Below are 21,351 nucleotides of genomic sequence, written 5' to 3' on the forward strand. Positions count from 1 at the left end.
CTCCCATTCCTCACGCGCAGCCAATCATTCACATAGTGTGGGGGAGAGGGAGAAACGAAAAGAAGGCGCTTGCGCGACCAACATCCAGGCTGGGGAGAGGGGGCGTGGAAGTAGGTGGCGGAACACACGGATAGGCTGAATTTTGAGTGGCGTCTCGATTGCCCAGTCAATGAATGGCATGAGTACGGGGCCCAAATCCCTACGGAAAGGAATGGTGGGGAGTAGGGAGGCCACGTCCGGCACGTGATATAGGTGATAACCCGGAAGCGACGCCACTTTTTGCCAGTTTTCTCCGCACCTACGGCTTGAGATGGTGAGAAACCGATGGCGCATGCGCATTCGTCTTTCTCCTGCCCTTTCTCCTTCTCCCCTTACTCCTCCTCCCCCCCAGTGCAGCACCCCACGCCCCCCCACCCCAACCGCCCTTCAAAGAAGTGACCCCGAGGTGTCGGGCCTGGGGGAAGTGAAGGCGGCAGAGAATGAAGGGCCTGGGAGTGGGGGGCGGGGGTGGTCGGGTCTCGTGTATTCTCAGAGGGAAGAAAAGGGGCTGGGGAGAGGTCCCCAGAAAGGGCGGGGGGTGGAGGGGAGCGGTGTGGGGAAGTGGTTTTCTCTGGGAGAGATGGGAAGTGGGCGATGATTTTAAAGAGAGGACACCACAACGGGAAAGGGCCCGTAAAGATTTCAGGCTTATCTAGGGTTTCCCCTCAGAAGAACAGAAGCTCTTTGAGAACAGGGCCTAGGATGTTTTTGTCCCCTCAGTGGCAGGCACATAATCACCACCTACTAAATAAATGCATGTTGATTTGGAGACTGGGGTGGGGGTGAGGGAGAAAGAAATCCCTTTATTTTTTATATGGATATTCCTGCCCCTCCTCACCTCCTGCCAGCATTAGAAAGCTTCTTGAGGACACAGCCTGTTTCAGTTTTATCTTTCCCGGAACTGTGCCTAGAAATCAGTTTATCAATTAGCTTTAAGCAATTAAGGGCCTGCCTTTTTTCCAGCTGCTGGGGATAGAAAAAAGAAACAGACCTTTGGGCTCAGGGGAATGACATTCTTTGGGAGAACAAAGTGACATGTGCATAGCAAATTAAATGCAAAATGTAAGTAATTTTCAAAAGGGAAGGCCCTGGAAACTGTGGCAAACAGGATTGGCTTCCTGTAGGAGCTAGTACTCCAATCTATTTTTTTTTTCGTTTTTTTTTTTTTTTTTTTTGTGGGGCAATGAGGGTTAAGTCACTTGCCCAGGGTCACATAGCTAGTAAGCGTCATGTGTCTGAGGTCGGATTTGAACTCAGGCCCTCCTGAATCCAGGGCCAGTGCTTTATCCACTGAGCCACCTAGCTGCCCCAACTCCAATCTAATTTTGAAGAAAGCTGGTGTTTTATTAGGAGAGAATTGTCAGGGGAGGCAGCATGTGTGCAGTGTAATGAATGATGATGGGCTTAGAGTTTCAACCTCAGACACTATCTTTGAAACCCTCGCTTAATCTTTCTGGGCTTTATTTTCATCATTTGTAAAATGGGGGGGGGGGTTGGACTAGATAACCTCTTAAGGTTTCCAGCTCTAAATAGCTATGATCCCATGAGTGCATTCTAAGCATTGGGAGCACCATCTATTCAAATATAAAAGCCTGTCCATATTGTAACAATACGAAGAAGAGCAAGTAGCCTAGCTTAGTTGAAAGAATAATGTGCAATAAGCCTAGAAAGGTGGGCTAGAGCCAGATTGTAGAGCTTTAAAGAACTAAGGGAGGAATTTGCATTTTAGTTTAGAGAAGGCAAGAAGAATCTGTTAGAGCTTCTGAGCAGAAGAGGGATAAGGTCAGACCTGTGCCATAGGATCATTAATTTGACAACTTTATGGAAGATATATTAGAGAGGAGAGCTTTGAGTCAAGGAGATTAGGAAACTTAATTCACATAAGTGAAGAATAATTTTTTTGTGTGGTTGAACTAGCACATCTAGGAGAGGAAAAAATTTGGGGTTGTGTATTGAAGGGAAGGGCCAGGAATCTGAGTGTTTAGAACTTGGAGGGAAATAAGCAGGGTACTTGGACACTGAGTAGAAAGAATATTTTGGGCATTACAGCATAGTGAAAAGAGCTGGACTGAAAATCAGGAGAGCCTTCAAATTCCACCTATGACACTGTGTGACTGTAAGCTGGTCCCTTAACTTCTCGATCCTGTTTTCTTATGTTTAAAAGAGACACATTGACCTGTAGTAATTACTCCCTACAGGGTTGTTGTGAGGATCAAAGGTGCTTTCAAAGTCCTATATAAATGTCAGCAATTATTTGTCCTAGTCTAAAGTCTTGGCAAAGTGGGGAGATGGACAACAGGGGAAGAGCAGAGGTATAGCATCTGCAGCAGTGGTTTGCAAGTGAGTAGGAAAGCTCTCAAGCTAGTTCTCTTTCCTCTGATTTTTCCCTTCTCATCATTTACTGTATTTTTTCTAGACATCTGCATTGACCCAGGGGCTGGAGCGTATCCCTGACCAGCTGGGCTACTTGGTGCTGAGTGAAGGAGCCGTGCTGGCAGTAAGTCTTGGGGAGAAGAGTAGAAAGATGACCTGATCCTTGATAGCCCCTTCCTGATTTATGATCCTTCCATTTATCTCTTCCTTCCTACAGCTTTTCCTAATTTGAAATATGCATGATTCTTAACCTTGAGCTCCCATGAATTTAACTATTATCTCTGTGCAAATGATTCCCAGATCTATGCATCTATGTATTGTATTCCAGTCTCTCATCACCAACCTTTTGCTAGAAATCCCCACTTACATATTCCGTAGGGATCTCAAACTCAGCAAGTCCAAAACAAAATTCATTATCTTTTCCCCTAAAACTCACACCTCTTCCTAACTTCCCTGTTTCTGTCAAGGGTGCTATTAAAGGTTTAGTACCTAGGAGACATCCATGTATCTTTTTTCACTCTCACCCACCATGTCCAGTCAACTGCCAGGGCTTGTCAATTCTTTGTCCTAGGCAAAACCTAGGCAGAACCTCCCTAGTAACAGATATAGATGTGCACCACCATGCTTTCTAAATACTAGGTACTAGATTATTACATTAATGAGAGAATTTTGACAAGAGTCAAAGTCAAATTCACTATTTTTCAGACTCGGTATTCTCTTTTGGAAATCAGAATTGTCCTCCTCCAACCCTATGGTACCTTTCCCATTTCCCACAGCTGTTTAGTGATCACTGAGAGTAGCTTATCAGTCATGCCTGCCAGATCTTTCAGTACCCTGAGATGTTATCCAGGGTGACCTAGGGTTTCATCTTTAGTAGCCATTATTGTTATTTCCTTTCCAGTCCCAAAATCACTCCCCTTGTTAGAGAAAACAAGTATTTATTGAGCACATGCATGTCAGGCTGTGGATACAAATTGATTGAATGAAACAGCCCCTACTCATGAGTTTACATTCTAACAAAATAGAGATGACAATCTCTGCCATCTGTTATTGTTATCCCATCTACTCTGAGCAATGAATTATTCCTTTGATCCTTAGGGAGTGAGTGGTATAGTGGAAAGAGTGCTGGGTCCTGCCCAGGATCCATAGAAACTATGATCAAGAGCTAGTCACATATATTGGTTGAGTTTCAGTTTCCTCATCTATAAAATGGGAATGATACCTGTATTATCAGTTTCACAGAGTTAATGTAAAGAGCAAATGAGAGAAAATACTTCAAAGTGCTTTGCAAAAGAGTGCTATATAAATACCAGCTATTTTCGTGTTTTTGTTTTTTTTTTGTGGGACAATGGGGGTTAAGTGACTTGCCCAGGGTCACACAGCTAGTAAGTGTCAAGTGTCTGAGGTGGGATTTGAACTCAGGTACTCCTGAATCCAGGGCCAGTGCTTTATCCACTGCGCCACCTAGCTGCCCCAATACCAGCTATTTTAAATCTTCTCCAATATAACTTGAAAACACTAACTGTTTATATTCCCTCACCAGTTCAGCACTTTCTGACGCTTTTTTTTAAAGGACCATGCCATGTTCTTATTCATCCTCTCATATGCTTTCTGTCCATATATTTAAAAAAACCTAATTTGGGGGCAGCTAGTTGTGCTCCTCTGGACACTCTGCTTCGGATATGACTAGGGTAAAGTGCAGAGGGACTATTGTCTGGTTATTGGAAGCAGTGTCTTTTATTGTAATTAAAATTTTTTTTGTTTTTACATCACATCATTAAAAATGTCTCCATTCTCCTTAGTTTAGCAAGGTTTTTGTTACAGATTTCTTGGCGGAGGGAGGATGGGGGCAGCCCAGCAAAACCAGAGTTTGAGAGTACATATGATTCCACACCCCTATTCCTCCCTTATTTCTGCAAAGAGGGGAGGGGAATTTTCTTTCTTTCTTTTTTTTTTTTTTTTTAGTGAGGCAATTGGGGTTAAGTGACTTACCCAGGGTCACACAGCTAGTAAGTGTTAAGTGTCTGAGGCTGGATTTGAACTCAGGTACTCCTGACTCCAGGGCGGGTGCTCTATCCACTGCGCCATCTAGCTGCCCCCCGAATTTTCTTTTTGAGGGCAAGCTTGGTCATTGAGTTTTGTTCCCTTTGTGTTGTCATCATTTATATTATTTTCCTGGTTCTGCTTACTTCATTCTGTATCAATTCATATTAAGTTTTCCATTGTGTCCAAAAACCTTTATATTCATTATTTTATTCCATTACTTCATGTACCACAGTTTGTTAAGTTATTCTTCAATCAGTGGGAATCTGCCCAATTTCAGTCAATTTATCTACTGAGGATTATTCATTAAGCATTTAATTATGTGTCAGACACTCTTAGGTGCTAGATATTAAAAAAAAAAACCATACCCAAAACACTTCCTGCCTTCAAGGAACTTAACATTCTACTACATTTCTTTTTTTTGTTTGTTTTTTTAGGCAATGGGGATGAAGTGACTTGCCCAGGGTCACACAGCTAGTAAGTGTCAAGTGTCTGAGGCCGGATTTGAACTCAGGTACTCCTGAATCCAGGGCCGGTGCTTTATCCACTGCGCCACCTAGCTGCCCCCGAGAATAACATCTTAATAGTATCTGCCTCTTTTTATATGTCCTTAAGGTTTTTTTAGTACTAAAAAAAACCAAGCACACATTTATGAGGTATCTGACTTGTTCAAAACATTGTGTTAAGTACTTAGGGAGAAACAGAGATTAAATATAAAACATAGTTCCTTCTTCCATGAAGCTTATAGTATAGTATATTGCCCTTGATTAAAGAAAGGTAATATTAAAAACTATTGTGAGAATGGGAATTCCATGTTCCCCTTCACACTCTTGGCAAAAGGATATAGCTACTCAAAATCAGAATTTAGACCGAACACCACCTAGAGGAACAAAGAAAATTATTAAGCCTATTTCCTAATAATGGTGCAGTGGATAGAATGTTGGGTCTTATGTTAGATAGACAAGTTCAAATTTGGCCTCAGATACTAGCTGTGACCCTCAGCTTCCTCTTCTGTAAAATTAGCTGGACAAGGAAATGGCAAACTACTCCAGTATCATTACCAAGAAAACCCCAAATAGGGGTCACAAAAGAGTCAGACAAGACTGAAAAGAGTGGACAACATTTCCTAATAATAAGATATACCTATCCAGAGCCATGTTCCATATATGGGTATCTTCTTGCCTAAACTTTGGGCATTTGCATATAGATGTTTGTGACTGTAGATTTTGTAATATCTAGCTTCATGAAGATATTTAGGCAATTTTCTCTCTCCGTCCTTGTTTTTTAATGTATTTACATTGCGAGTTATCCAAAAACTATATCATTAAACTAAAATTTAATGTAAATAGAAGGCATTTTTATTTTAGACTTGAATTTTGAATTGACTATAGAATATCCATCCAGATAAAAATATCCAGTGGGCAATGGGAGATGAGTCTAGAATTTGGGAGATTAAGCAAGGCTGAAGATGATAAATTTAAGTAGCTTCAATGTAGTTGTTAAAGCCTTAAAAGTGAATGGTTCAGGGGCAGCTAGGTGGCGCAGTGGATAGAGCACCGGCCCTGGAGTCAGGAGTACCTGAGTTCAAATCCGGCCTCAGACACTTAACACTGACTAGCTGTGTGACCCTGGGCAAGTCACTTAACCCCAATTGCCTCACTAAAAAAAAAAAAAAAAAAAAAGTGAATGGTTCAGGGGCAGCTAGATGGTGCAGTGGTTAAAGCACCAGCCCTGGATTCAGGAGTACCTGAGTTCAAATCCGGCCTCAGACACTTGACACTTACTAGCTGTGTGACCGTGGGCAAGTCACTTAACCCCCATTGCCTTAAAAAAAAAAAAGGAAATGATTCAACAAATGCCATTTATAGATCTTTTTATAGTAGCAAAAAACTGGAACCAAAGCGAGTACCCATTTATTGTGGAAATGGCCAAATAAATTGTGGTACATGAATATAGGGTAATATTCTTTGTCACAACAAAGTGTATAAAGAGTACAGGGGGGCATGGAAAGACTTATTAAGCTGGCCCAAATAATGAACCAGGAATATAATATCCACAATGACTATTGCAACATAAATCCAAAGAACAACCAAAACCCTCCAATACATAATGTTGTGTAAATGGAATGATTAAACTTGACCCTAAGGAAGAAATGTGAGATCCCTCTTCTCATTTTTTGGAGATGGGGGTCTATGGATGTGGAATCTGTTATTGTTAGCATTGATGAATCTGTTTTGCAAAATTGCTTTTTTCCTCTTATGGGGTAGCTAAGTCGTACCAAAAAAATTTTTTTTAAAGAGTTGAGCCTCTTCAGTACAGTGAAAGAAAAAAAAGAAAAAGGCAAAAAACATTCTTTGAATTATACTTCCATTTAGGGAGTTAAGAGAAGAAAAGAATGATACAAAAAAAGAGTAAGCTGAGATCTGGAAAGAACAATGTGCTCAAGTGTTGGATGTTAGTCAACACGTATTCATTCACCTTATGTAACTTAGGAATACAAAACCAAAAATGGAACAGTCCCTTACCTTCTACTGGGGGAGATCACAAAAATGAGGAAAATGAGAAAAACCTGTTGGGAGGTCATTGATAACCTCTGCATATAGTTTCATTAGACTGAAGCCAAATTGCAAGAGATGTAGGGGAGGGAATGAGAAGATAAGGTAAACCACTGGTCTATTGGAGGAGTGGTGGCAAAAGAAAGTCATGACTCGGTCACCAGAATAGGTAGCAGGCTCAAAGATTTTTTTTTTTTTGATGGTTTTTCTCCACCCCTTTCCTATAGTTGGCCAAAAGGGAGAAAGAAGTCGGGGTTAGGGGACAGATTAAAAATACTGTTTCGTTCTTAATTTTTGGTCTCCACTCTTTATCATCTAGTCATCTGGTGATTTGGAGAATGATGAACAAGCAGCTGGTGCAATCTCTGAGCTAGTGAGCACAGCCTGTGGCTTCCGGTTGTACCGTGGCCTTGACATGCCCTTCAAGCGCCTATCTGGTAAGCCCCTGAGCCCTGGAACATGAAAGGAGCTTTGACAAATCTCCTTTTCTGAAGAAAATATAAGTCCCCTCATTGCTTCTTCCCCAAGTTTCTGGGGTCGTACTTATTCTGCCTTTCTACCTAATTTGAGCCATTCACCCTCAACTCCCCTACCCTTGGGGTGGGGTTCTTTGGCTTTGATTCTAGCCAACTTTTTGTCTGGGGGGGGGCTTTGTTCCTAGTGGTCTTCGGGGAACACACGTTGTTGGTGACTGTATCTGGACAGAAGGTGTTTGTGGTGAAAAGACAGAATCACAGCCGTGAACCCATCAATGTCTGAGACTACAGGGGATTGGAGGGGAAGGTTGAGAGTATCTCTGTAAGCTTATTGCTTTTCCACATACCTGATTTTACTACTTCCCCATATAGAATCTACGCATTCTGCCTTATCTTCATCTCTTCTCCCCCATACCTGCTCAGTGAGGCAGAGGGTTGGGTTTCTTTCTCAGTGTTAAAGGGGATCAGGGCAGGGATAGTCTCCTCTTCAATAAACATGGTGTCTGACACTAGTACCCTTGGGGGGATGTGTGGATATTTTTTCTTCCCTCTCAATTATCTTAAGTTTACAAACTGGAAGGGATCTTAGAGACCATCTAGTCTGACCCCTTAAAGATGAGGAATCAGATCCAGGAAGTGACTGGTTCATGGTCACCCCAGCCCTGACACTTCTGCTCACTCCTTTAATAGACAGACAGCAATTAATTTCGCCTTCCTCCTGGGCAGACATTTAATGGTCTCAATTCAGTTGGAAGCAGTAAGAGGAGATGGGCAGAAATTACATGGACAAAGACCTTTAAATTAAAGTGCTTGAGAACATAAACATGAATTGGGGGAGGGAAAGGAGATAGAACATTGTGCCCAATATGCCCTCCCCTCCCCCCCACCTGAGTCTGGGGGGCAACCATTGAGATGCTGGTTGTGGGGTGGGGAGAATGTCATAGGTATAAGAAAAATATTTTGTAAACTTACAACTGGAAAGGGGCAGGGGGGTGGGGTGGGGAACAGAACTTGGGGATGGGACCAGCCCTCCCAGACAGGAACATAAGGAAATACTGTTGGCTTTTTTCCCCCAGTCCTAGTTCCCAATTCAGCTTCCACCCTTTAAACAGCAGACACAGACAGACAGCTCCATTATCCACAGGGAGGATCCCAGGAAAGACAGCAGCTGCAAGATGAGGACCCCTTCCAGGGGGTTTCCAATTTCTAGGAGTGTTTGAATAGGGAATATGGATCCAGCTTCCCCTACTTGACAGGTTCAACCACCAGGACCTTGCACTCACGCTTGGCAATCTTGTCCAGAGAGAGCATGGCCTTATCTGGAGGCAGGTAGAGGGGACGGCCTACAGGGGAGGCCACAGGAGGTGTGATGGCACGGCGTTCCATCACACTGCCTGACCTAGGGTATACAGCAAGTGGTTAGTGGAGGAACATGGCCTTGGTTCTGGAACTTTCCCAGGACCCCAGATTTCCAGAACGCCACTAAGAGTTCATTTTCCATACCTCATGAGGTGGCTTCGGGAGGGCTGCTGGTGGGAGAAGGACTGGGACCGGCCCAGGCTACCCTGATGTCTCTCCATAAAGTCTCGAACAGCAGGGCTGCTAGGACTACTCTTTCGTGACAAGGGTCGGGCCTCAGGTGGAGGGTGGGATACACTGGCAGTAAACTGCAACTTTAGCTTCATGTGCTGGCTCAACTATAGTAGGGAGACCAAAGGGATTAGCTTCTGTACTCCAGCCCCCTTCCAGTGCTGGAGAAGCCTTGATCTTAATTCCTACCAGGAAGTCTTTCTTAAGTTCTAGTTTCTACCTCTTCCATGCTGCAGCTCTCATCTTTTCATCCACTCTGAAAGCCCCTCTATACCAGTTGTCAGGGTATCCTATTTCTCCCCCCACCTCCATTATCCCTAGTTACCTCAAAGAGTCCAGCCCTTAGGGCTTGGAAGGCCACACTGAAAGTGAGTGCAGTACCCTTTCTGGAGAAGCCAAGATTGTTAAGGGGTGTATGACAAACAATAGAATCCAAGGCAGCCTGCATAGCCCGGCGTTCTTCTTCACATAGCTGCTTTCCTGAGAGAGAAGAGGGAAAAAAACAGATGAGCAGAATTTCTAAGACCTTTCATTCTATCTTTGGTTTGTGGCCCCCAGGACCTAAGTTATCTTCCTCTCTTAAAGACTCCAGTTGCTGACACTGGCATGAATACCTACCAGTTTGTGCATTCTCTGGGGTCCAGACAAGCCTAACAGCAAGGAAGTCCTGTAAATTGTTGAGCAATGTATAGGTAACAGTAAAACGCTCATGTACTTGCACGGGGGATTTACATGAGGCAGTCATTACAAAGCATGGACGGTCCAAGCGGATGCTAGGCAGCCTGAAGTAGAGAAAGCAGGAAAAGCATAAAGTGAGACCTGCAGAGACAGAAGATTGAACCTACTACCCACGGGGGATCTGAGAAGTGGGGCACACTTACCGATAGTGGGTGTAGATGCTCTGGGTGAATGGTAACTTAGGTGTAGACCACTGAACTATAGCAACCAAAGACACCTCTAGGCCCTGTGAAGGGGACAAAAATAAAAGGAACGGGCCTTCTTTAGGGAACCTTCCCTTCATTATTCGTTCCACAGAATCCATTCTATCATCTTTCACATCCCAATCTTTTTACGCACCATCCCCTAGGCTTACCTCCTGGCCTTTTGCAGGGGGTTGTTCACCAGCCCTCAATTGGAATAGGAAGTTATGTTCCTCCAGAGCACTAAGGGGGCATGGGAAGCAGCCTGAGGAACCAGGGAGACGACAAAAGGAGCCCATGGAGACCTCCCCAGACTGGTGACTAATTCAGGAGGGAAAAAGGATAGGTTGTGAACTTCCTCTAAAAGACCCTTCCAAATCCCTACCCTATCCTTCCCATTTGTTCCCTTCCTCTCAGCCTCACCAGACATTGTCCACCAGCAGCACAGAACCATCAGGCATGACAGGCAGATAACTGGCATTGAAGTTTGGGAGGATGCGGATGTCCCAGATAGAAATTTCCTCTTGTGAGGAACTATTCAGCACTGCAAGAGTTAACTGGATTGTTGAGGTTCAGGGCACCTGTAGCCCAATCTTATACCCCAAGGACTTCACCCTAATTCTCCGCCCCCATCCCCCCACAAATCCTATCTGATATCATTCAGTCCCCAAAGCATATCACCCTTTGGAACACAGGCAGCCAGCCTGCTCACCCTTGAGCACTGTCAGGTGTTTTCCAGCCACAGTGATCTGTCGACATTTCAGAACGGGAGGGGGCAGTAGGGTTAGCAGTGTACTCACTGTAAAGTGGAAGGCACAGATGGATGGATTAGTAGCTGTCAAAGCATGCTGCTTCCTTTCTTCCCCATCACAGTCCCACCCCAATAATTATGCCATTTTCCCGACCAGCCTTTAAAATATATCCCATTCATCCCAAACCCTCTAGCTATTGAAACATGTGTGCCCCTTCTCCCTAGCATGGCTCTGAACTCCACACCTTGGGCCTTGAATGCATTTTGCTCCCCTCGGAATGTCTCCCCAGGGGCCCGGGTCTGCAGCAATCTCAGGTAGCCATGATCTCTGACCTCTGCTGTCTCAACCTCCCTTTTCCACACAGTAACTACAATCTGGATGAGGGAGAGACAGACAGATGGACTCCTGGGGAGGGGAGAGTTTCTCTGGTGGGTAACAGAACCCTCCCCATCTCACCTTGGCCTTAAGTGTGCCTGGGGGTAGTTTGTCCAAGGAAATGGTTAGTGGAAAGATGACTTCATCTGTGGATACAATTGGTTCTTCCACAGGCAACTGGGGGGGGGGGTTCACAAAGGTCAGCAAGGCGTTAAGGAACTTTCCGTCAGAAGCTTTCAGTCCCACCCCCTTCCTGGTATGAAGCGCCCACACCCAGACTTTTCCCACAATATCCAGCCTCCCAGGAGCTTCTGCCTTCCCTGCGACCCCGAGCAATTACCTCGTGAGCACCCGCTCCCCTTGCTCCTCACCATGGTTGTTCCCCCGCCTGTGGCAGGGCCCGGGCCATGGGTGAGAAGGGGGCTGCAGTCCGAGAACAGCCCCGCACCCCCAGGGGGTTGCCCGTCTAGATCTCCGGAGCCCGGTACCCCACTTCCGGCGCTGACCGAGGCCAGGGCCTCCAGGGCCGCGGCCAGCTCGGTCCAGGATCCTCCGGGGACTGCCTCGGGCCCGCCCCCAGTGCCAGGCTCGGAGTTCCCTCGGCAGCGCAGCACCAGCAGGAAGCGCACTGTCTCCCCCAGGTAAAGGTGGTTCCTCCGCGGCAGCGCCCGGTAGCGGCCGGGATCCCCGGCCAGCTCCGCCCGGGGGGGCAGCGGCACCGCGGGGAAGTACATCGAGTAGTCGCACTGGGACTCCATGGGCTGCGGCCGAGCCCGGCCTCAGGCCGGGGCGGGGGAAGGGCACCCCGGGACCCGGGACCCGAGACCGCAATGCTGCTGAGGATAGATCCAGAGCCCGGCCGAGAGGGTGGGCGGAGGTTGGAAGATGAGGGGTGGGGGCGTCGGCCCCGGGAGCCGGCCCAGGGCGAGGGTCCAGCCTGGGAGTGAGTCCGGAACCAATGAGGGGCGGGGCCGGAACCCGGCCGGGGAGGGGATGGGGACCAAGAGAGAAGAGGAAGAAACCGGAAATGATGTGGAAGGCGGGGCTTCCGGGGTTCTCCCGAATTTGTCTGGGAAGACCTCGATGAAAGCTAAGGTTAACTCTTTGTGAGTCCGGTTTCTCTTCGCTCCCCCCGCCCCGTCCCCCAATCCTAAAGTGACTTTTAAGGCCATGCAATCTTGGATTTGGAGAGGAGGCTTCGAAACCTCTGAGTTTCACTTAACTCTTTACGGGAGGGGCGGGCGGGCACTGGGCCTATGATTCTTCCAGTTTGTGGACTCCCAATGTGGTTAACTCCCTCCTGCGGTGCAGATCTGTGATGCATAGCCTTAAAGCGCTAGCCAATACTCTGAGAGGTTTAGTGACTTGTCCGTGCTCGCACAGCTAGAATGTAGCAGAGTTCTACTGCTGTGCTAGGCATCCTTTCTCTTCATACAGTAAATGGGGATAAAACTCAAATACCTAATGGGGTTGTTGTGAAACAAATGAAATGCCATATATGATATGCTAAATCTATGTCAGCTCCTCATTTCAGGGCATTCCACTCCAGATTTCAGCATGAGTCAGGGCTTCAGCATGAAGATTAATTTCGGAGTCTCTTTATTTCACAGGATTCCACCACTTTTAACATTTTGACCCCTCCAGGGAGTTAAGAGTTGCTACATGGAGCCTGCCATGGGACTTGAAAAGGAAGCAGGGAGAGTAGGAGGTGATATCTGGAAGCCTAAGGGGAATGGGGAGGAGTTGGGGCCTTGGAGGCAGTGTGACCCTGTTTGATACCTGCTCCCAAGTTGCTGAAGGATCTACAGCAGCAGACTGCCCCATTCCTTGTCCTATCTGGCTACCCCAACCCGTTTATTGTTAGATTCTGTGTCCTTTCCAGTCTCAGCTGCCCTTGGGGCCTGGGCTTGTGGCATTAGGAGTGTGGGAGGTTGCTTGAGCGACTCTGGGGAACTGCTTGGCATCCAGCTTGTCTTTATACTGCAACTCTGGGGTAGCAAGACGTTCACACACTTCATGGTCTTGGGGGCTTAGCCCCTTTTTCAGTACATAGCCCAGAACTCCTCGGGCCCCAAACTGGAATGGACGAAGCTGGAGGTTAGCTATTTGACCAGGGTCTACAGCTCCTCCCCCCAAAAGGCAGTGGGATGCCAATGCTGATCTACGGGCCCGAAGTTTGGCTACTGCTGAAGCAAGCCTCACCCTCCCATAACGGTCTGCACGGTCCCATAGGCTATGATTGAAGTGGACATAAAGAGCCCAATCTAGGTTGTTCCAAGCTCTAGCACGAGCAGCCAATTGCTTATCCTTGATTTCACCATGATCTTTGACCCCTTTATGACCTTTGACACTCTTTATACCAGTTGCCTGGGCATTATGTACAAAGCCTACCACATCATCCAGGCCCCAGCACAGGGCATCTGCCAGAAGCACCAGTGACTCATCAAAGTATTCTGCCACCAAGACCATGTCAAAGGTTGAGTCTAGCCAGGCCAGAGCCCATTGAATGAAGGATGAAGAGACTGAGTCTGTTATAGAAGCAGGACTGAGGGACATGGAGTGGTCAGCTGACTGGACACGGGATGTAGGTTGGGAAGGAGGCTTGAGGAGGGAGTTGGGATCAAGTTTTGAGGGTTGGGATACAGAGCTAGATGGCCAAATACGTATATCTGAGGACTGTGTTCTTCTGAGGATTTTGGGATGCCTCTTCAGTGCCCTTATTTCTTGGGGGAGAGGGAGACCAAAATCAAACCAGAGCAAATTCCGGGCATAGTGGTCCCCACGACCCCCTGGCCGGTAGAAGGCTCGTGGTGAAGCCAGGAAGGCAGCCAGTGACGGTGCTGCACGGAAAGCAGATGATACAGATTTGTAGTAGGAGAAGGCAGAAATTGCCAGTGCTGCAGGATCTCGGACAATGGAGAAGAAGAAACTGTCAGGGGGCATGACCCGGAGTACCTATGGAGCATAGAAAGGCATGTGGAAAAGGAAGAAATCAGGAGAGAAATTGGTTAGGCTGTCATTCTTTTTTTTTTTTTTTTTAAGTAAGGCAATTGGGGTTAAGTGACTTGCCCAGGGTCACACAGTTAGTAAGTGTTAAGTGTCTGAGGCCAGATTTGAACTCAGGTACTCCTGACTCCAGGGCCGGTGCTCTATCCACTGCGCCATCTAGCTGCCCCTAGGCTGTCATTCTAGCACCTAAATCTCACCATTTCTTCATTGCTCTGCAATTAATACAACAGCCCCCAAACTGGTTTTCTTATCCCAGTTTCTCCCACCATTTTATATACCACAGCCAGATTAATCTTCCTAAATCACTACTTTGGAGCACTCTTCTGTTCAGAAACCCTCCTTGACTTCTCAGTGACCTAATAATGAATCTAAACTCTCCAGCGTGATGTCAAAAACTCCACTATTTGACCACTGTTTGTTCATCCTTATGTCCTACTACATGTATCCTAAACTACAAACTCAGTATTTCCTAAATTTGCCTTTTGTTTTTCCTCGGCCCATTGTCTGCTTCTGTCATTCATTCCCTTTACCTACAATATTTTCCCTCTAATCTCTACCTATTAAAATCCTATTTTGTCATTCAAAGCACAGGTTGTGACCACCCCAAGTCAAAAATAATTTCCAGGGGCAGCTAGGTGGTGCAGTGGATAAAGCACTGGCCCTGGATTCAGGAGGACCTGAGTTCAAATCTGACCTCAGACATTTGACACTTACTAGCTATGTAACCTTGGACAAGTCACTTAATCCTCATTGCCCCACCAAAAACAAACAAAAAAACCCACACAAATAATTTCCTCCTTTGACTTAATAGCACTTTGCAAGGCATGCATGACATAGTCTTGTAAGAGTCTAGGAGAGTGATGGAGGGTTTTGGTCACAGCATTAGGTTGGTGGCTGAAAAAGCTAGGAAAGAAGAAGTAATATCTCAGTTACAGGTATATCAAGGGTAGATGAGCCAAGGCCTAATCTCTGTTAAGGGATCTCTCTACCTTGGCCAGGATGCAGCCTTGGGGTCACTAAAAAAGTGACTCATTGACCATTAACCCAACCTTCCTCCCCCCCCCCACACACACTTTGCAATCTTGCCAAATTGGCCTTCTGAGAGTGTTTCTTTGCCTGTACTGGCTGTCCCCCATGCCACTCCCTCCTTATATATAATCTTCCTTTAAGATGCAAGCATTTTCTGCATGAAGCCTTTCCTCACTGCCCATCTGCGATTGCCATCCCCCCCAAACTATTTAATTACTTTGTGTGTAATAATGATAATAATAATGATATCTGACATTTGGACAGCTAGGTGGTAGAGTGGATAGAGTGCTGGCCCTAGAGTCAGGAAAAATCTTCCTGAGTTCAAATCTGGCTTCAGACACTTAACTGTGTGACCCTGGGCAAGCTACTTAGCCCTCTTTGCCTCAATTTCCTCATCTGTAAAATGAGCTGGAGAAGGAAATGGTAGACCACTCCAGTATCTTTGCCAAGAAAATTCCAAATGGGGTCATGAAAAGTTGGACACAACTGAAAAAAATATATGTAGAGCTAACATGCCTACATGTCAGTCACACTTCTGATTGTGTTAACAGTTCTATCATTTGATCCTCACAACAACCTCGAGAAATAAATACTATTATTATCCCCTTTTTATAGATGAGGGAACAAACAGATTAAATGACACCCAGGGTCAAACATCTGAGGCCAGATTTGAACCTGGGTTTTTCTGACTGCAGGCTAGTTGTCAAATAGATATTTATTTTATTTTCTATTTGTGCCATATATATATATATATATATATATATTTTTTTTTTTTTGGTGAGGCAATTGGGGTTAAGTGACTTGCCCAGGGTCACACAGCTAGTGTTAAGTGTCTGAGGTTGGATTTGAACTCAGGTCCTCCTGAATCCAGGGCCGATGCTCTATGCACTGCGCCACCTAGCTGCCCCTGCCATATATTTTTTTATATGTACTTGTCCCTCTCATTAGATATAACCTCAATGAAAGCAAGGATTTGTTTTATTCTTTTTACTTGCATTTCCAAGAGTCCAGCATAGTGCCTGGCACATCATAGATACTTAATGCACACTGGTAGATTGATTCATGATTCCCATAGGCAGCTTGGCCTGGGGAGCCACATCTTGTTTGGGGGCAAAGGAAGATGAGGAGAAAGGGCATTTCCAGCCTACCTCAGTATTTCTGTCTCTGGTAACAAGGTTTCTGAAAGGAAATATATCAGTGTGGCCTAGTCTCTTCAGAACAGAGGCCTGGCTGTGATATAGTCATGTCTCTAGATTGGAAGCCTTTGCTTTGAGGGCAAAGGCACCACATTTCCATCCATATGCATTGAATGATAAAAACTGTGGTACGGTGCTTATTGTGGTATATTCACACCATGTCAGAGGCCTTAGAAAAGGTTTACTGAATGAGTAAAGAAATAGATATTCAGCTCCCGGAAGTAACCTAAGAACCCTTCTTGGTGTGCTTTGTAAATAGTAGGCTATCAGAATATATTTCAGCCACCTACTATAGGGGGATCATACCTCACCATCATTTTTGGGGGGGGAGGGGAGCAAGGCAATGAGGTTTAAGTGACTTGCCTAGGGTCACACAGCTAGTAAGTGTCAAGTGTCTGAGGCTGGATTTGAACTTAGGTCCTCCAGTGCTTTATCCTCTTCACCACCTAGCTACCTCCTTCTCTCTCTCTCTCTCTCTCTCTCTCTCTCTTTTTCCCTCACTATCACTTTTAACTTCACCTCCAAGATTTTTATTTATTTTGCAGGGCAATGGGGGTTAAGTGACTTGCCCAGGGTCACACAGCTAGTAAGTGTCAAGTGAACTCAGGTACTCCTGAATCCAGGGCCGGTGTGCTATCCACTAGTTTCCCCAGTGGACCCATTATCTTAATCGTCAGTGACAACTGCTGACCAATTGCCACTAACAGTCCAATTGGCCCAGGAGTCCAGGCAGTGGCAGACCCTCCCAGACCATAAGTCCGGCTTCTAGCCCAGTTCTTAGCTATCATGCAAGGAAGCAGTTCTTGGGGAGATGGAGACAGCCACCTACACCAACTGCCAAACACAGGATAGGCAAGCCAGTCTAGCTGAAGCAGGAGGCACCCAGAGAGAGAGAAGGAACAATGGACCAGGCAACTCAGATCACCACCACTACCACCCATTTCACCTTCAGATCCTGATGAACCCAGGAGTCTTGGAAATAGCAATGCTTCCAGCCCAGTGCCCTTAGCCATCATCCTGGGAAGCAAATTCTATGTTGATGCAGCCTACTCCTACACAAAGTTTCAGCCATAGTTACTGAAGACCAAGGAAAGAAAGTTCTTGTCTCCAAGGTCTTTGGCACTGTCAAAGGGTTCAACATTAGAAATTTATTTTATCAGTGGAAATGACATTAAAGAAGATGTATTAGCATCTGCTTTGCCACTGTGCCCTAAGGACCACAGGACTTTTCTATTTGACTTGCAGCTAAAATCTTTCATATTTGTTGTTTCCCTTATTAGAATGTGAGCTCCTTGAGAGCACAGACTGTCTAACTTTTATATTTGTATCTCCAGCACATGTGTGCTCTGCACACATTTAATAACTACTTCATTTATTCATTCATTCCATCACCCCTTTTCTTACCTACTTTCCCTCTCTACTCAGTTTTGCAATAATATTCAGTTATTTCAACAACATCCACTTCACTTGAGCCCTCATTCCTACTCTGTTAATCTCCCAACTCTGGGTAACAACCTTTTCTTTTCCTATTCCCAAGCAACTGAATGCCACTAGGAGAATTCACAAAAACATGTTGATGGGGCCCACTGCATATTTATATTAATCTCAGTGATTTTTTTTTTTTGCAGGGCAATGAGGGTTAAGTGACTTTCCCAGGGTCACACAGCTAGTAAGAATCAAGTGTCTGAGGCTGGATTTTAACTCAGGTCCTCTTGAATCCAAAGCCAGTGCTTTATCCACTGCGCCACCTAGCTGCCCCAACCTCCCAGATCTCTCTTTTAATTCTCTTTCTCACTCAATCATATATCTCAGTTCTTATTGCTCCCCAGAACAGCTCTTCTGTTGTGGATAAGCTTATGTTCCTGTATACTTATTCCTGACATCCCTGACTTTGCCCATGCCACCTCCTCCACTGGTCTTAGAGAAGCAAAAGAGTTGAACTTTAATCCAGGTGCTATTTATTACTAGCTTTTCCTACCTTAGCCAAGTCATTTCTCTTCTCTGCACCTTTTTCTATAAAAGGAAGGAGTCTTACCTCTGGTAGGTTGAACCTCATATGGTGACAGAGGATGTGGAAGGCAGGCTGAGGTCCCCCACCATGGGGGAGGTAACCTTTAACTGAAGTAGCCTGGAAGGACTTCGGGTATCCAAACTGGTATTGGACAGGGAGGGCAAAGCGTAGGCTGTGCCGGTCCCCATACTGATGGAGAAGGCTTAGTACAGAACTGCTCCCAGACTTATGTGTCTTCAGGAATACAAGCTGTTGCTGAGGATGACAGGAGGGAGCCAAAGAAGTGTCGGGAGAGCCAGAGGTAGAGGCCCACAGTTGGGGAAGATATAGCCCAGAAGGCCTAGAGAAAGAGGGGATAAAGAAAGTGAGAGATGCCTTGCACATATTCTGCACACAATATTTTTTATTTTATTTGGAGAAAGGTCAGGGAGAGCATGAGATCCTTCTTAAGGGTAGTTCCCATTATGCCTTTTCTTTTGTATTCAGTGGGCTCAGAAACTGGAAGGGTAATATTGGGGTCTGGAGCCAATAATAAAGGAGCATTGGAACTTGGGAGTAGGGGGAGCTCACCTCCTCTGGAAGGGCCATTGCCAAATCTGGAGTGCCAATCCAATGGTCACGAAGACTACCAAAGCAACCCAGAGGCCCTTGGACCCCCAGAGCCAGAGACGCATCATCCTGATGTGGGTATAGAAGGGTCAAGTAAGACTGACTGAAGAGCACAGGCAGAGAAATTGATAGATTTAGAAAAAGGCATACAGAATCTGAGCTGTTTCCAGCTGGGTAATCATTCCCCCTCCCCATTCCTTCTTACCTCTGGCTGTGGATGTTTCCTGAGTTGGCAGATTTTTTACACCCTCAGCGTCTGGGAAGGGAATGGGGTGGGGGTTGGGGAAAGGGGCTAATGTAGCCAAAACCCAAGTAACTTCACTTTCTTCATCCCTTGATCTCCATTGCCTTCAGGCCCTCTTGTCCACCCACCCTTTATGTTACTGATGCCCTTCAGGAGGCAAGAGAGGGGGCACAGGGTTCCTGATCAGCTCTACCACCCAGGGGCCCCACATGAGGGGAAACTGATTGCCTCCCAACCTTATCTGTCTCTTCATTCCTAATTTTCCTACTTCTCTTCCTACTTCCTGATTATCCTACAATAGTGCCTAGAGGAATTTTAGAGAAAGGTAAAGAGAGGGTGACAGATGAAAACTGATGGAGAGTGAGACAGAGCTAGGTCAGCTCTGTTAACAGACAATGTGAGATTATCCCAGTCATAGAACCATAGAATCTTGCGGTTGGAAGAGACTTTTGATGTCATCCAGCCCAATTCTTATCTGAAGCAGAAATACTAATGTAACATCCTGCAGTCTGTACTTGAAGGCAGGCAGTGACAGGGAATAACACTGTCTTATAAAGCAGCCCAGTCCATTTTTGGATAACTTAAAATAGGAAATTCTTTACAGTAAGGCAGGGTCTATTTCTTTGTAGATTTCACCTTGTCATCGGCTCTTTAAGGCTCATTGAGAACAAGTTGAATCTCTCACCCTGACTCTATTCCAAATCCTGAAAAGCAAGTTGGCTGAGTTTGCTTGGCTTCTTTAAAGAGAAAGGGAGTACTTGGTAGGGAGAGATGAGAGAGGGAGAGTGAGGATAGGAAAGAGGCTCTATGGTTAGAAGGGTCTGATAGAGTGGGATGGAAGAGAGGGATTGGTTGGTAAGAATGTAGGAAGGCAACTTTCTGATAGGGACTGAAATTCAGGTATCTTCCTACACTCCCTCAGCAAAGAACAGACAACTATCACAGTTCTACACAATCCTTGCTGCTGAAGCACCCACCCTTGGGAGTGAAATTGCTGCTTCTTGAGGTTCCAAATCCCTGACCACAGTCTCTCCTCTGGAATGTGGAATGAAGAGATGAAAAGGGAGGAATTCTTGGGGGGGGGGCAGAGGGTCTGTCACCAAATTATGGGACAGCATTAATACTGAGCCTCTGAGAAAAAGAAATAGGGACAAATATCCCAAGAAGAAAGGGGGGTGGGGAGACAAATATTTCCATTATCTCCACAGTCAATGGGTAGGGAGGCTCTACCTCAGACTCCTACATATACATATTATAATCACATCCTCCAACATGCTGACATCCTCCGACAGCCTTCTGTCTGCATCATCTCTGGGACAGATGCCATTCCTACTACCACAGGATATACCTGTCTTTCTTTTCTCTCCATTCCTACTTTGTAGGACTCACGCTAATATCTGACCCACAAATTCTTGTCTCTCCATATTTCAACTTTTCCACTCCTCCCCATCCCTCTTTCCAATCATCTCACCCACAGTTGTGTCTGTCTGAGTAACTCCCAGCTGAGCCCCACATCCACCCATTAGTGTAGTCTCTCTCCACCAGCTCTCTGTGCTGTTTGCCCCCTCCCTAAAACCTCCCCCCTGCACCACTATGCATCCCACCCCCACCCCCATCATTCTTTTCCTTATACCTCTTGGCTCACCAACTTCACTTACAAAGTTGTTCTAGGGGAGTGGAGAGGGGAGCTAAGCTCCTCTTCACCTCTCACTCCAACCACAGCTTGCTTCCTTGGAACTCGGTTTTTTCTTCAGAACTTTCTCCCTATTCAGCTCCGCCCCAGATTCTCTTTTCCCCCTCCCTCTCCCTTTGTCCAGACTCCATCTCAGCAGCTGTGTCTGTGTGTCTTCCTCTTTCTACATCTCTCCCAGTCGCTCGCCTCCTCTTTGCATCTTTCTTTCTCCTTCTTTTCACGTCTCTGCTTTTGCCACTCCCTCTTCAGTTTTAGAAATTTGAAGGGAAAAAGTAAAACAGATCCAAGCGCAAATAAAACTTAATCCGTAGTATAGTGCGGCAGAAACAAAGATCAGAGCAGATCTAGTTGAGAAACAGAAAAACAAGTAGGCATAGACAGACTACACAGAGAGATCCCAGACCTTAGGCTTTGAAGTCTCTGCTCTGGGCAGTGGG

At 45.8% G+C, this 21,351-nt stretch overlaps 3 protein-coding genes across 4 annotated transcripts; 1 reads left to right on the top strand and 2 right to left on the bottom strand.

Moving 5' to 3' along the window:
- The first annotated feature begins 192 nt into the window (after nt 1–192).
- LAMTOR4 (late endosomal/lysosomal adaptor, MAPK and MTOR activator 4) lies at nt 193–8,001 on the top strand. The gene is made up of 4 exons (XM_044005303.1): nt 193–313; nt 2,456–2,536; nt 7,330–7,447; nt 7,672–8,001. The coding sequence occupies exons 1-4, from the start codon at nt 311–313 to the stop codon at nt 7,767–7,769; spliced, it is 300 nt and encodes a 99-aa protein (XP_043861238.1). The 5' UTR covers nt 193–310; the 3' UTR covers nt 7,770–8,001.
- A 263-nt stretch (nt 8,002–8,264) lies between these two features.
- On the bottom strand, nt 8,265–12,098 carry TRAPPC14 (trafficking protein particle complex subunit 14). 2 transcript variants are annotated; one of them, XM_044005301.1, is made up of 11 exons: nt 11,495–12,098; nt 11,205–11,300; nt 10,993–11,122; nt 10,709–10,795; nt 10,420–10,540; nt 10,170–10,317; nt 9,958–10,040; nt 9,695–9,858; nt 9,402–9,556; nt 8,990–9,183; nt 8,265–8,885 (listed from the first exon to the last, which is right to left on the bottom strand). In XM_044005301.1, exons 1-11 carry the CDS (start codon nt 11,879–11,881, stop codon nt 8,732–8,734), a joined length of 1,719 nt encoding a protein of 572 aa, XP_043861236.1. In that variant the 5' UTR covers nt 11,882–12,098; the 3' UTR covers nt 8,265–8,731. The 2 variants fall into 2 exon arrangements, with proteins under 2 accessions (XP_043861236.1, XP_043861237.1); XM_044005302.1 differs by lacking the exons at nt 10,993–11,122; nt 11,495–12,098 and having other exon boundaries at nt 11,205–11,465.
- Nucleotides 12,099–12,770: 672 nt separating this feature from the next.
- GAL3ST4 (galactose-3-O-sulfotransferase 4) lies at nt 12,771–20,938 on the bottom strand. Its single transcript, XM_043962611.1, has 4 exons — nt 20,880–20,938; nt 18,939–19,046; nt 18,393–18,708; nt 12,771–14,078 (listed from the first exon to the last, which is right to left on the bottom strand). Exons 2-4 carry the CDS (start codon nt 19,043–19,045, stop codon nt 13,008–13,010), a joined length of 1,494 nt encoding a protein of 497 aa, XP_043818546.1. The 5' UTR covers nt 19,046; nt 20,880–20,938; the 3' UTR covers nt 12,771–13,007.
- Nucleotides 20,939–21,351: the final 413 nt, after the last annotated feature.

This window comes from Dromiciops gliroides, chromosome 4, assembly GCF_019393635.1.
Source record: "Dromiciops gliroides isolate mDroGli1 chromosome 4, mDroGli1.pri, whole genome shotgun sequence".
Classification (NCBI taxonomy): domain Eukaryota; kingdom Metazoa; phylum Chordata; class Mammalia; order Microbiotheria; family Microbiotheriidae; genus Dromiciops; species Dromiciops gliroides.

What these genes read in the sequence shown, in the direction of transcription:
- GAL3ST4 (XM_043962611.1), bottom strand. Translation starts at nt 19,045, where the DNA reads ATGATGCGTCTCTGGCTCTGGGGGTCCAAGGGCCTCTGGGTTGCTTTG. An exon ending in CAATGGCCCTTCCAGAGGAG is followed by an intron (nt 18,709 to 18,938) that starts GTGAGCTCCCCC and finishes CTCTTTCTCTAG; the next exon opens with GCCTTCTGGGCTATATCTTC. An exon ending in TGAGGTTCAACCTACCAGAG is followed by an intron (nt 14,079 to 18,392) that starts GTAAGACTCCTT and finishes TATGCTCCATAG; the next exon opens with GTACTCCGGGTCATGCCCCC.
- LAMTOR4 (XM_044005303.1), top strand. An exon ending in GTGAAGGAGCCGTGCTGGCA is followed by an intron (nt 2,537 to 7,329) that starts GTAAGTCTTGGG and finishes TTTATCATCTAG; the next exon opens with TCATCTGGTGATTTGGAGAA. An exon ending in GCCCTTCAAGCGCCTATCTG is followed by an intron (nt 7,448 to 7,671) that starts GTAAGCCCCTGA and finishes CTTTGTTCCTAG; the next exon opens with TGGTCTTCGGGGAACACACG.
- TRAPPC14 (XM_044005301.1), bottom strand. Translation starts at nt 11,881, where the DNA reads ATGGAGTCCCAGTGCGACTACTCGATGTACTTCCCCGCGGTGCCGCTG. An exon ending in ACACCTGACAGTGCTCAAGG is followed by an intron (nt 10,541 to 10,708) that starts GTGAGCAGGCTG and finishes TAACTCTTGCAG; the next exon opens with TGCTGAATAGTTCCTCACAA. An exon ending in CCCAGAGAATGCACAAACTG is followed by an intron (nt 9,557 to 9,694) that starts GTAGGTATTCAT and finishes CTTCTCTCTCAG; the next exon opens with GAAAGCAGCTATGTGAAGAA.